Raw genomic sequence first — 14,674 nt, 5'->3', positions numbered from 1 at the left:
CCTGCTTCCCCCTCCTATTTCTCCCCTAGTAACCCGCTCGGGGGGCAGAGTTTCACGGAATGACGCGGTTGCGTCGTTACATCACGACGCAACCCCGTCACTCTGCGAAACTGCCCCCCCCCCCCCCCCCCCCCCCGAGCGGAGTACAGAGGGGGATCCAAGTTAGGAAGAGGGAAAGGCCGGCGCGAGGAGCGACTGGTGAGGCGGGCCAAAGACAAAGAGCGGTAATCGCCTCTGTAAGTATTCTCTCTCTCTCTCTCTCAATGTGTAAAATGGGGACACCTGCCGTAATGTGTGAAATGGGGACTCGTGCCTGCCGTAGTGTGGGGATTTAATGTATCAAGGGCATTGCGGTGTGTGGCATAATATGGTGCAGGGGGCATTACTGTGTGGGGCTTAATATGGTAGAATTTATTTTTCCTGTGGTGGTCGTGATCTGTTGGAGCAGGGTCAAAAACTGGATTGTGAGGTAGTCTTTTCAGACGAGGCCATGCCCATTTAAATGAGGCCACACCAATTTAGATGAGGCCACACCCCCTTTTCGGGTGCGCGCACAAGTTTTTTTTTTATCTAGGTGTGTGTGGGTTGGTGGGGGGGCACATTTTTTTATGTCATGGGGGGGGGGGGCGCATTTTTAAATCTCGCACTGGGAGCCAAATTGGCTAGAAACAGCCCTGACTCTATCTCATATCTATCTATTTATCTAATGTCTTTCTTTCTTTCTTTCTTTCTTTCTTTCTTTCCATCTATATATCCAAATTACAGCTATCTATCTAATACTGTATCTATCTCGTATTTATCTGTCTATCTTTCTAACTTCTATTTATCTCACTTCTATCTATCTATCTATCTATCTATCTATCTATCTATTTATCCAACTTCAGCTATCTATCTAATACTGGCCCTCATTCCGAGTTGTTCGCTCGTTATTTTACTTCGCATCGGTGCGATTTTCTGCTAACTGCGCATGCGCAATGTTCGCACTGCGGCTGCGTCAAGTAAATTTGCTAAGAAGTTTGGTATTTTACTCACGGCATTCCGAGGATTTTTCTTCGTTCTGGTGATCGGAGTGTGATTGACAGGAAGTGGGTGTTTCTGGGCGGAAACTGGCCGTTTTATGGGTGTGTGTGAAAAAACGTTGCCGTTTCTGGGAAAAACGCAGGAGTGGCTAGAGAAACGGGGGAGTGCCTGGGCGAACGCTGGGTGTGTTTGTGACGTCAAACCAGGAATGAAACTGACTGAACTGATCGCAGTGTAGGAGTAGGTCTGGAGCTACTCAGAAACTGCTAAGAAATTTCTATTCGCAATTTTGCGAATCTTTCGTTCGCAATTCTGCTAAGCTAAGGTACACTCCCAGAGGGCGGCGGCTTAGCGTGTGCACTGCTGCTAAAAGCGGCTAGCGAATGAACAACTCGGAATGAGGGCCACTGTATCTATCTCATTCCTATCTATCTTTTTATATATATATATTGTAACACTGTAGGGGTGCAAGGTACCTTTTCCTGGGGAATATGGCAGCACGCAGCAGCTGAGGAACAACACAAGTCCAGTTTCTGGTACAACTGACCCCGGCCAGTTTTATTGAAACAGAAAATAAAACAAACCCCAAAATAAAAATACCTTGCCTGTCCGGCACTAACTAAACATAAGATGTTCCTAACTGTCACTAAACAAAACACAGAGTTCTTCAGTACATACTGTATAGCTTACTTGCATCAGAAAGCGTGTCTCTCACACACAGATCCTGCAGCCTTCCCAGGCAGTCTGCCCATACTAATCAGGTTAGAAGCACTATATCACTCTTACACAGCTGAAACCCTGATTAGCCCTCTGTGAGGCCAAAGACCCGAACTGGGCCCAATGTCTAGAACTCGCCTTATCTCTCTCTCAGAGCCTTTACCCAGCTTTTACAGCAAACTGAAAAGGTTCAGACAAAACAAAAAGCATTTTTCCTAGAAGTTAACATTTTCTAAAACATGTAAGACAAGAACCTGGGACAAATATACCTGCCCTCAAACACTATCCCAGTGTTCTTGTCACAATATATATATATATATATATATATATCTTTCTGACTTCTATTTATCTCACATTGATCTATCTATCTATCTATCTATCTATCTATCTATCTATCTATCTATCTATCTATCTATCTATCATCTTATGGGCCCTATACACTGGCAGATAACACTGAATGATATGAACGTTCTTGTTCATTAATGAACGAGAACTCATTCATATTGTTCAGTGTGTATGCACCAACGATGAACGATGTGCGGTCCCGCGCTCGTTAATCGTTGGTGCCCCGTCGCTTATGCATGCAGGCCAATATGGACAATCTCGTCCATATTAGCATGCAGTGCTATGGAGCAGGGTTACAGGGGGAGTGAAGAAACGTCACTCCCCCCATCACCTCCTCCCCGCCACCGGGTCGCCTGCTGGCCGTATCGGCGGTCGGGCAGCTCGTGGCGAGTCGACAAGTGTGTAGGGCCCATTACATATATTTAATACTGTACATATTTCATATCTATGTCTCTCATATCTAAATATCTTTCTATTTCACATCTATCTATCCATCCATCTCCCTATGTAAGCGTGGGATGATGATAGAAAGGTTATGTGATACACAGGTGTGCGCAGGGAGGCAGATGGAGCAGACATATACCGTGTCCTCCTCCAGTGACGCCACCTAGTGAGTGATCTCACCGGTGGTCCTCAGGCTTCTCCTCATCCCCTACACAATGGGAGCTGAAGGCAGAGGTGGGGGTGATCACACCCTGCTCCTCTTCTTCCCCTGGCTGGATGGATAGATGCTATCTCAGCCTGGGAAGGGAGGAGGAGGAAGGAGCAGTGACTAAATGACATAAGTAGGTAAAGAAATAGAGAAATGGAGGTGAAGCTGCCCCCTCTGCTTGTGCTGTGCAGGGGAAGTGGTGGGTAATTGGGTACAGATTGTCGCTGTTTAAATATTCATGAGAGGGGACTGGGAGGAGGAGGCTGTCTGGGCGGGCTGAGAAGAGGCACAGAGGAGGCGAGGAGTCATTGGGAGCCAGTGAACAAGTCTGAGGAAGATACGGAGAGAGAGAGAGGGCGTGCATGTGATGTGCAGAAGGGACAGACCCTCCAGATTCTGCTGCTAGCCCCCCTGCTGCATGTGTGTGCCTGTCTATGTGTGTGTGAGAGAGGGGGAGACAGAGAGAGAGAGAGGAGAGGAAGAAGAGAAGGAGAAAGGAAGGAAGGAGGAGAACAGCCCAACACACCTAACCATGCTGTGCTGTATGAGGAGGACCAAACAGGTAATTCTCACCTTTTCCTAACGCTGGGGCTGGTGTCATTCCGTCATAGACCCCCATCCTGTATTATTCCCACACCTTTGTTGCATGGGTGCTATGACGGAGAGATGGGGGGGTCTCCTGTACTTCCAGCAATCCCCCCTCACCTGCCATGTCTGGGTGATGTTCTAGGTTTAGGGTCTGCGCTGCGGTGGGTGAGAAGGATGCCAGCCCAGTGGGTGGCACGGATTTATTGCAGTCAGATTTTGTGTTTTATATTGTAAGATGCCCCGGTCTGTCTCCAGGAGCCTTGGCTGGATGCTGGAGCATTGTGTCTGCCGATGAGCGGAGTGAAGGATTAAGCCTTGTTGTATTAAGGGAGAACAATGAGTTCAATGCTAGAGCAATTAGCTGTGGAGGATTAGAAGCAGGGGGATAAGAGGAACAGGATTTTCCCCTGTTAACATGACACCCACTTCATCCCATTCCTAGTGACTGGAACAGCTGGGAACAGGCAGGACCCCTCCCCGGCACATTCCGGGGGACCTGTTACCAGCCACTTAGAGGGGGCTGGTGACGCTTCCAGGTGAAAGATTGGGTGACACCTGAATTCATTGCTCTGAATAATCTTCAGATCTGCATTTGGTTGTTGGGGAGAAAATTTAAAACCCTCTGTATGTATTAATTCTGCCATTCAGCAGGTCCCCCCCGTACTGTACGCTGCATTTTGTGTGTAACAAGTGGAATGTCTCTTTGGAATTAGGCGACACCCTTACAGTGCAGCTTGTGACTGCAAGCCACTGAATTATGTTATATGCATGGATGATGGGGAGTGTAACACTTATTACACACAGTGGCGTCAAATTAAATAGGGGTGTCGCCTCATATATAGACCTACGGTGGGAGAATAAAACTGTATTTCATCATAAGAGTACAAAGGAGGTGATTTTATTCTGTCTTTGCATTGTATCCCCTCCACCGTTACTGTATATCAATGCATAAGAACAAGACAGGTTTGAGGCTACTTGGAATTCTACACTAGCCTGTGTGTGTGAGATACTGTAGTCTGGCGTGTACAATATAGGGGACTGTGTCTCTGGTGCTTGCTACAGGGGTGATATGGTTGTAACCGGTAACGTCTGACCACGGGGATTATAATTTGCTCCATTTCCTGTGGGTTTGGCCCCAGCGGCCGTGCATGGGTTAAAGGTGTGGCAGCTAACGTGCAGCACTTGTAGAATGGGGAGAGAGAGAGAGATAGAGAGAGAGCAGTGGGGTGGGGTCTGCAAGAACCCAGGGAGTGATGGAGAGAGGCTGGGAGACCTGGCCGGCTGGAATGGAGCACGGCATGCCAAGATTTTCCTGGCGTCGTGTCATTTAATGTGCAGAACACATACCCAGAGCCCAAAGTCTGTAATTATATATCTGAAACGTCGGACGTCTGTGGCTGCGATGCTGTGGGTGGATTTAATATATGCATTTTGGATAAGACAGGCAAGAAAATTGCCTGCTCAGGGGAAACACTTTATTTTGCATACATATACAGTATATATATATATATATATATATATATATATATATATATATATTCTCCAATAGCTCTGACAGTTTGATGCAGAATAGCAGATTAAGACCTTTGCTGAGCCACAGACACAGGGGTAGGGGCTGATCACTGGTTTGTGAGTAACCGCCTGCAATCGCTCAGTGGCACCTTCAATGATCTGCATTCATTGATGATTTTGACGCTTCAGTGATAATTGCTTCCTGTAATCTACAAAATTACAATTCAGCTGCCCCTGTATCCCGCTGAGAATAAAGGGCACAATATTTGGCACCCGGTCCGCACCCGTAACCCTGTACCTGCAAAAACCCATATGTGCTGCAAAGTCAGGTTCGTGCCTCAAATTTTTATTGATAAAAAATCAAAAATCAGGGAGTGATCATGAAATAAATGAAATAAGCAGAAAGCGTACCATTATAATGCAGCAACAAAGTGTTGTAGGAGTAAAAATGATTACTGAGCCATTGTTATATTATATGGAAGGTACATGTATTTCCTCCCATCCCCTATCTGTCCCCTGTACAGTATTACATATCTGATTCCGTTATGTAGGGATGACTATATGCCACACCTATCTCTAGAGCCACAATGGGTTCCTCTGTCTGCCCTTATGTGAGACGCTGGTGGAAAGTAACACTTTGTTGGTCAATGTGTCTTGTGTCAATCAACGTGTAGGACTATAAAGCCTATTACAAGAGGCATCAGACCTTCTAAGCTTTTACTAGAGGCATCAGCCCATCAAAGCTTTAAGCCAATTAAAAGAGCAACGGTATTACATTATTATTATGCGCCGACCAATTAAGAGTGACTCCTGCTGTAACTGGATAGTGGTCATGTTATCTCCTGGAGTGGTTCAGATGCCGTAATCAATAGGTCGCAGTCTGGATGGCTCTGTGGATAAAGTTGGAACAGATTGCCTTTAAGCAATGGCTGAAAGGGATATTGTGCAGCTGACGTGGGCCATGCATGACACAGTCTAAGTTAGAAGGCTGTCAGGAGGTGGATTTGCATGTTTGACAGACAGCATCCCAGCAAGGGGGCATTTTGAAGCTCTGGAGATGATGGCTGGAGCCGCCTCGGGGATGGGAACAAACACTCCAGTATAAAAGTGCCTGGTGAGGAGGAGAACGCCAGGCAGGAAGGGAGATGAATGAACGTCTAGCAGGAATTGGATTTGACGCTGGGACGGTTCTCTGCTCATTTGGGATTCAGAGGTCTCCATTATTTTATCCATCATGCAGCTGAATTCTCCGCCAGTGGCAGGGATGTACAGCAAATTACATCGGAGAGCCGGATATGGGTACTCCCAGGGATGGCAAGGCTCAAGAAAAGATGTTATACTGTACACACATTCCTTTCCTGGCTCAGTAACCAGAATAAACCCCAAACCTTAAGTCAACGTCACATAAAGTGGGTAACCGCCGGCTAATGCCAAGCGATAAAGGAATAAGTCTTTCAGCTGCTAATATATTCCTACCTCATGTTCCTGTCTGGGTGAGATGCCAGCAAGGGAAGGAGATGCAGGATTTCCGGATTTCTTGGAGCACCTGGAACCTCGGGCTTTAAAATAAAGAAACGCATAAAGTCAATTGTCCAGTTGGAATTATTTTTAACAGCTGCTTATGTTACACCTCCACTGGCCTATTCCCTGGAAGTTGGAAAAATCAAAGTAAAAGTTACGCGTGCTGTATAGATGCGTTCTGGGTATTGCAAGAGCATATGCCTGTATGGGGAATACGCAGGAGCCAATCCAAAGCCAGTTGCTAATTAGCTAATGGACTGATGGAACCATCGTAATCTACAGGCGTTGCAATTGGAATAATAACCCTGACATTCTACGTACTCGTGGTGTTCGCCGGTTGTTCTAGGATTTCTTTACGCGTGACTCTGACCTTTCTGAAAAGCCTAAGTGGTATAAACGCATCTCTTATGGTAATCTGGCTACAAGGAGGACTTTGGCCCTCAGGAGTAAGAGCAATGGAAAAAAAAGAGCAATTTGCACCTTGGCAATACCATGCTGCGCTGCAGGTGGGGCAGATGTAACACGTGCGGAGAGATGTATATTTGGGATGGGCGTGTCCTAGCTTAATCCTACATCTCAGTGTAAATGTGTGGGCTGCATGCAGAAGCAGCCAGTATATACCCTGCATACAAAACAAATAAATGCATTTGCAGTACACACATTGCAACATGGTTTATTTTTTTTGCCCCAAGAATATTTACTATTATTATTTACGTAGAAACATAGAATTTGACGGCAGATAGGTACCACTTGCCCCATATAGTCTACCCTTGTACACGCACACCCGTGTACACTCACAGAGTCAAACATTCGAGTAAATTAACCTACCAGCATACTTTTGGATTGTGGGAAGAACCGTAGTACCTGCAGGATGCCAATGCAAGTACGGGGAGAATATACAAACTCCACACAGTCAGTGTCATGGTGGGAATCGAACCCATGACCACAGTACTGTGAAGCAGTAATGCTAACCATTACACCTGCCCCAGCGGAGCTTACAATCTAAATTTCCTACCACACGCACACACATACTGTACAAACTAGGGTTAATCTTTAGTGAGAATCCAATTAGCCAACCAGTATATTTTTGGAGTATAGGAGAGACATGGAGAGAACATACAAACTCCACTCAGAATGGGCTACGGTGGGTATCTATCTCAAGACCTCGTGCTGTGAGGCCCCGCACTGCTTACTGTATATAAAACCTGTGATACTGATCTCTTGGTGAGGATTGACAAGTCAGGCAAAGCACATGAAACTCATGGGTAGAAATTTTAGAACCTGGGACAAAATCGCCCCTGAGAACCAGACGCTGTTGGGCTGATTGGACTGTCTAAGGGGGCTGAGAGAGGTTGTGAGTCTTCAGAGCAGTTTGATGATCATTGTTAAGTGACATCTACGTATAGACTTATGAAGATTTAGTAAGGGCCCATGCGGTAGGCTCAATCATTTCAGTGGGTCCAGTTGTGTCTGGCGGAGATACACCGTCTGAGTAATATGCACACTTCTCTGGGAAAGATAATAGTAAGATGTTCAGTTTAGAAGCCATATCTGGTAACAGGGTCTAGTTTCTTAGTGTTCATGTGCTCAGTACTAAGTTATGCATTCTTTTCCTATAATAATAATAATAATATTGGGCGTTGTTTTGCATGTGTTTTTGACGATATTAGCATATAATCGCAAGTGCATACGGCATATCATTGCAACAGGAGTAGAAAGAACAACTGCACCTGAACGATCCCCTCAGTGCTTCCCATTTTTGGAGGAAACCCACAAATATATGTGTGTGTGTGTGGAGGGGGGCTTTTAGATGTGAAATTGATTGTATTGATCACACTTCAGTATGCGCCCTGCAGCAACTTTCACCATATACTGTGCCTTGGTGGTCATTCCGAGTTGATCGCTCGTTATTTTTTTATCGCAACGGAGCGATTAGTCGCTAATGCGCATGCGCAATGTCCGCAGTGCGACTGCGCCAAGTAAATTTGCTATGCAGTTAGGAATTTTACTCACGGCATTACAAGGTTTTTTCTTCGTTCTGGTGATCGTAATGTGATTGACAGGAAGTGGGTGTTTCTGGGCGGAAACTGGCCGTTTTATGGGAGTGTGTGAAAAAACGCTACCGTTTCTGGGAAAAACGCGGGAGTGGCTGGAGAAACGGAGGAGTGTCTGGGCGAACGCTGGGTGTGTTTGTGACGTCAAACCAGGAACGACAAGCACTGAACTGATCGCACTGGCTGAGTAAGTCTCGAGCTACTCAGAAACTGCACAGAGAAGTCTTTTCGCAATATTGCGAATCTTTCGTTCGCAATTTTGATAAGCTAAGATTCACTCCCAGTAGGCGGCGGCTTAGCGTGTGCAAAGCTGCTAAAAACAGCTTGCGAGCGAACAACTCGGAATGACCCCCTATGTGCACTGCAGGGGAGGCAGATATAACATTTGCAGAGAGAGTTAGATTTGGGTGTGGTGAGTTAAATCTGCAATCTAAATTGCAGTGTAAAAATAAAGCAGCCGGTATTTACCCTGCACAGAAACAAAATAACCCACCCAAATCTAACTCTCTCTGCAAATGTTATATCTGCCCCCCTGCAGTGCACATGGTTTTGCCCAACTGCTAACAAAGTTCCTGCTGTGATCAACTTGGAATTACCCCCTCTATGCGGAGCACAGAGCAGAGCTATGCCGTATTCAAGTGCAATGATTAAAACCCTGTGGCTGATTCTATAAAGCAGGGTCACATTTAGACCCCAATCGGTCCCTTATTGTGCTAGCCTTCCTGCTGGGATTAGCGCATAAGTAAACTGTCAAATACTGTATGAGAATAGGGCCTAGTGGGTTGACAACCAGTCCCCGCTCCTTGAAGTGCCAATAGCACGCTGCTGGGATTTGCGCTGGCGGGTTCCCGGCGTCAGTCACCTGACCTACGGGATCCCATACCAATCCCATTTACACACAGGGTATAGGTGGTCATTCCGAGTTGTTCGCTCGCTAGCTGTTTTTAGCAGCCGTGCAAACGCTAAGCCGCCGCCCACTGGGAGAGTATTTTAGCTTAGCAGAAGTGCGAACGAAAGGTTCGCAGAGCGGCTACAAAGATTTTTGTGCAGTTTTAGAGTAGCTCAATACCTACTCAGCGCTTGCGATGACTTCAGACTGTTCAGTTCCGGATTTGACGTCACAAACACACCCTGCGTTCGCCCAGCCACGCCTGCGTTTTTCCTGGCACGCCTGCGTTTTTCCGAACACTCCCTGAAAACGGTCAGTTGACACCCAGAAACATCCACTTCATGTCAATCACTCTGCGGCCACCAGTGCGACTGAAAAGCTTCGCTAGACCCTGTGTGAAACTACATCGTTCTATGTAATAGTACGTCACGAGTGCGCATTGCGCCAATATGCATGTGCAGAAGTGCCTTTTTTTGCCTCATCGCTGCACAGCGAATGAATGCAGCTAGCAATCAACTTGGAATGACCCCCATAGGGGGTCATTCCGAGTTGATCGTAGCTGTGCTAAATTTAGCACATCTATGATCATCTTCCCTGACATACGGGGGAAGCCCCGCATGTCAGTCCGCCCCCCCCCCCTCAGAAGTGCAAAGGCATCGCACAGCAGTGATGCCTTTGCACTTCAAGAGTAGCTCCCGACCAGCGCAGCTTTAGCGTGCTGGCCGGGAGCTACTCATCGCTCCCCGTCCCGCAGCGGCTGCGTGTGACGTCATGCAGCCGCTGCGGGCCGACCCCTGTTCGATCCGGCCACGCCTGCGTTGGCCAGACCGCACCCACGAAACGGCGGACAAACGCTGCCGTTCCGCCCCCCCCCCCTCCCGCCCAGCCACCGCCTCTGCCTGTCAATCAGGCGGAGGCGATCGCAGCCCTACAACGGCCGTCTGGCATGCGCCGGCGCATGAGCAGTAGGGACCCGTTCGCTCGTCTGCGACAAAAAGCAGTGGGCAAACGGGTCAGAATGACCCCCATAGTGCTGGAAAGAGCTGAAAATGAAGCAGGCTGAATAAACAGAATATAAATGAACCAGCAATGAAAGTAGTCCGGGAACGGATAACTCAGAATGCTCTGTGGATTAATACAATGCACTAAGGCAATGACATGCATGGACAATGGCAGAACAGACATATCACACGGTAACTCACTGCCGATACTTGTGCAGAAACGGGATGGTACTGCAATTGCGATTATTCGCGCCCAGCTGTGATCCGTTTGCGGGAGCTCCCGCACCCATGCAATCCTACGCAGTTCCCGCACACATCCTCTGGCACGCTTATGGTGTCAAATGACCAGCATTTGCAGCGATCAGCCTGTAACATGAGGGCTCGCATACTACTCACTGCTGTAGAAACAGGTGGTGATGCAGGTTTTCAGGATGTCCAGTGTTGAACAATGGTGCAGGTTTCCGGATAGCACTAGAACAGAATACTGTGAAGAAATACCGGAGCAGGTTTTCCAGATAGCACTGAAGCTGAATGCTGGGAAGCAATACTAGAACAGGTTTTCCAGATAGCACTGAAGCAGAATGCTAGGAAGCAATACTAGAACAGGTTTTCCAGATAGCACTGACGCAGAATGCTAGGAAACAATACTAGAACAGGTTTTCCAGATAGCACAGAAGCAGAATTCTGTGTAGCAATACTGAAATAGGTTTTCTGGATAACGCGGGAGTAGATACTGAACCAAGAGCCAGGGTACAGATCCTCAAAGAGAAATGTCCTGTAGTTCTGGGATTCCAGGATCCCAAGGAATAGAATCCAGCAGGATCCAGGTGCATGAAACGTGAATCAGATGTACACGAGTCTGATGATCTGGACCTGTAGAGCAGAGGTCCAGCATAAGACAGATGCAGCCTACCGACCTGGGATCCCAACCGCTGGAAATCCTGACAGTCGGCATGGCGACTAAAAGGGACTATTCCCACTGGTGGGTGTTCACGACACTCATAGGGGTAAATTTACTAAGGTGGGAGATTTTTAGAACTGGTGATGTTGCCCATAGCAACCAATCAGATTATATCTATTATCTGCTAGAAGCAGCTAGATAAATGGTAAGTAGAATCTGATTGGTTGCCATGGGCAACATCACCGTTCTAAAAATCTCCCACCTTAGTAAATTTACCCCATAGAGTGGGAATAGAACCTATGGCGAGGCACCGAGCCTGTTGCGTGGCGAACCCCTGCCGGCAATCTGCCGGCCAGGATCCCGGCTTCGGGATGCCGATCGATGGGATCCCGACCGCCGGTAACCCGATCCCAACCCGATCATGACACAGACTTTGTGTAGGATGAACCAGTACTCATGAGACATTCCGTGGCTCATACCTCACCTATCTCGCTAGTTTCAAGGAAATTGAGACTGAAAATATTAGATTAACGGCTGGAGCATTACTCTCTTTAAATTACTCTTATGAGATTGTCCAATTTTAGGATTATTTTAAGTAGAGGGTGACCATCCTACTCCCATGTGAGGGACCCCACAACTTTCCACATGGGAGACAGGACAAAGAGGGTAGTGCAGACTGGATCGTGGCAGCGGCAGCGATCGCAGTCTGAATTACTGTGTGGAGTGCGCACGCGCAGCGGCCGCACTGCGCCTGCGCACCCCGAGAGCCCATTGAGATGCTATCAGCATCTCATTGGCTGCGATCGCCTCTGCCTGATTGACAGGCAGAGGCGGTCACGGGGCGGGAGGGGGCGTGCCAACGGCGTTAGAATTCTGTTGGCGCAGGGCACGGGCCAGACAACGGAGGCGTGTCTGGAAGTTGGGGGTGGGGTGGGCCGCGGCGGCTGTACGACGCCACGCGCAGCCGCTGCAACCCGGAACGCGGCGGGTAGCTTCCTGACAGCGCACAGGAGCTGTGCTGGCAGGGAGCTACTCGTCAGGTACAAAAGTATAGCCGCCGTGCGATGCTTTTGTACCCGGGCGGGGGGTGGGGCAGGGCCTGACATGCGGGGCATTACCCCCCCCCCCCCCCCCCCCCCCGCATGTCAGAGCTATTAGATTAGCACATCTACGATCAACTCTGAATTACCCCCAAAGTATGGAGAGTGGAAAGGCCCCATCAGTGCAGTAATGTCAACTGAGTGGTAACTGGAGTAAGGGATAAATGTGATAATTTCCCATTTCAAATTTATGACAGAATAAAATAAATTGTAAATAAAAAATGCAACCATTTTTTTTGCATGTTCTAGAACAAGCCTGGCCAACCTGTGGCTCTCCAGCTGTTGTGAAACTACACATCCCAGCATGCCCTGCCACAGTTTTAGCATTCCCTAATAGCAAAACTGTGGCAAAGCATGATGGGACTTGTAGTTTTACAACAGCTGGAGAGGCACAGGTTGGCCAGGCCTGTTCTAGAACAAATAGATTGTGTACTGTAATTCCTATTTTCCATGTAAGGAACGTCCAGGACTCCCGGGGAGCAGTAAGACAGGTGATTAAAGCTGCATCTATGTAGTGGAGATGATCTGGAACAGGAAGGCCGCTCCCCTCACACCTGTTCTGTCAGTGACACAAGCTACCCCAAAGACTGGGAGCAGCGCCAGCGGCAGGAAACATCTCCGCAATTATTCCACCTATCACCTGACCCCGCTGCTAATTGCTGAACGCATCAAGAAACTCATACAGAGGCCTATTGTCACTTAACCCCAAATGGGGCGTATTTCACAGATGCAACAATGTAGCGGAGACCAGACACCAGGGAATATGATTCATATGAAGCCTGATGAAGGACGTTTCCAACATGCACTAGAAAAATGACATCTGATTGGGTGGTTGCTATAACCATACCACCTATGTGATAGATAGATAGATAGATAGATAGATAGATAGATAGATAGATAGATAGATAGATAGATAGATATGAGATAGATAGATATGAGATAGATAGATAGATAGATAGATATTAGATAGATAGATAGATAGATAGATAGATAGATCGATCGATCGCCTCTCTCTTGACTGCAGAAGATGAGTATTCTCTCAGGGAGATTTGCTTTCAGCCTATTTGTGAGATTGAAGGAACATGAAGACCCCGTAGAAGACCCCCGGCCTCTATCATTTTGCTGCATGATGAATAACTATGAGTTTGGGACACCGTCCTTTGATCCTCTCCTGGCATTACATCTCACGGGATGTGGAAGTCAGATGGAAATCTGGGGCACATTTGCATTTGACACATTAAAGTTCCTGGCAGCTGATGTGAGTATTCCTGTCGCTGCTATAGAGTCTCCGAGCCTCCACGCTGGTATTCACCCCCGTCTGCCCCTTTCATAGGATTGCTTCCATCGCACTTGGTCTGTTTCTCTGTGTATTGGAGCAAATCACTAGGGGACTGAACACGCCAGAAGGCTGCAGATGTACTTCTGTACAGCCGTCACCTTATCATCCCACTACCACTGATCTATTTCATCTTCCCGCAATAACCTAATTCCCACTCACCAGCGTGTCCCCAGGCATGTTACCCGTCTTCATCATCAGCTTCTCATTCATGTGGCTGCTCCTGGCAGTGTGGTGGGTGGGGAACTTCCTGGATAGGTCACCTGATACTGCAGCAAACCACGCCCCCTAATCTGATAGCTCCTCTCGTGCTGTGCATTGAAGTGTTATTGGCCACAGTAGTGCAGCCCCGCCTCCAAGCTGCCTCACCTCTGCTCTCTCCCTGACACTCCCTGTATTCCCAGCTCACAGCTGCCTCACCTCTGCTCTCTCCCTGACAGTCCCTGTATTCCCAGCTCACAGCTGCCTCACCTCTGCTCTCTCCCTGACACTCCCTGTATTCCCAGCTCACAGCTGCCTCACCTCTGCTCTCTCCGACACTCCCTGTATTCCCAGCTCACAGATGCCTCACCTCTGCTCTCTCCCTGACACTCCCTGTATTCCCTGCTCACAGCTTCCTCACCTCTGCTCTCTCCCTGACACTCCCTGTATTCCCTGCTAACAGCTGCCTCGCCTCTGCTCTCTCCCTGACACTCCCTGTATCCCCAGCTCACAGACGCTTCCACTCTGCTCTCTCCCTGACACTCCCTATATTCCCAGCTCACAGTTGCCTCACCTCTGCTCTCTCCCTGACACTTCCTGTATTCCCAGCTCACAGACGCCTCCACTCTGCTCTCTCCCTGACTCTCCCTATATTCCCAGCTCACAGCTGCCTCACCTCCGCTCTCTTCCTGACACTCCCTGTATTCCCAGCTCACAGCCGCCTCACCTCTGCTCTCTCCCCCTGACACTCCCTGTATTCCCAGCTCACAGCTGCCTCGCCTCTGCTCTCTCCCTGACACTCCCTGTATTCCCAGCTCACAGCTGCCTCACCTCTGC

General features: G+C 48.2%; 1 protein-coding gene across 1 annotated transcript in view; it reads left to right on the top strand.

Moving 5' to 3' along the window:
- The first annotated feature begins 3,035 nt into the window (after positions 1–3,035).
- Positions 3,036–14,674, top strand: part of GAP43 (growth associated protein 43) — a 67,685-nt gene continuing 56,046 nt past the window's right edge. The window contains exon 1 of the mRNA XM_063956779.1: positions 3,036–3,296. Within this exon, the coding sequence (XP_063812849.1) occupies positions 3,153–3,296 (144 nt within the window). The 5' untranslated portion in view covers positions 3,036–3,152. The remainder of the gene's footprint in view (positions 3,297–14,674) is intronic.

Source organism: Pseudophryne corroboree, chromosome 2 (assembly GCF_028390025.1).
Source record: "Pseudophryne corroboree isolate aPseCor3 chromosome 2, aPseCor3.hap2, whole genome shotgun sequence".
Taxonomy (NCBI): Eukaryota; Metazoa; Chordata; class Amphibia; order Anura; family Myobatrachidae; genus Pseudophryne; species Pseudophryne corroboree.
Note: the sequence above shows the minus strand (reverse complement) of the source record. Positions and strands in the feature narration are given on the sequence as shown.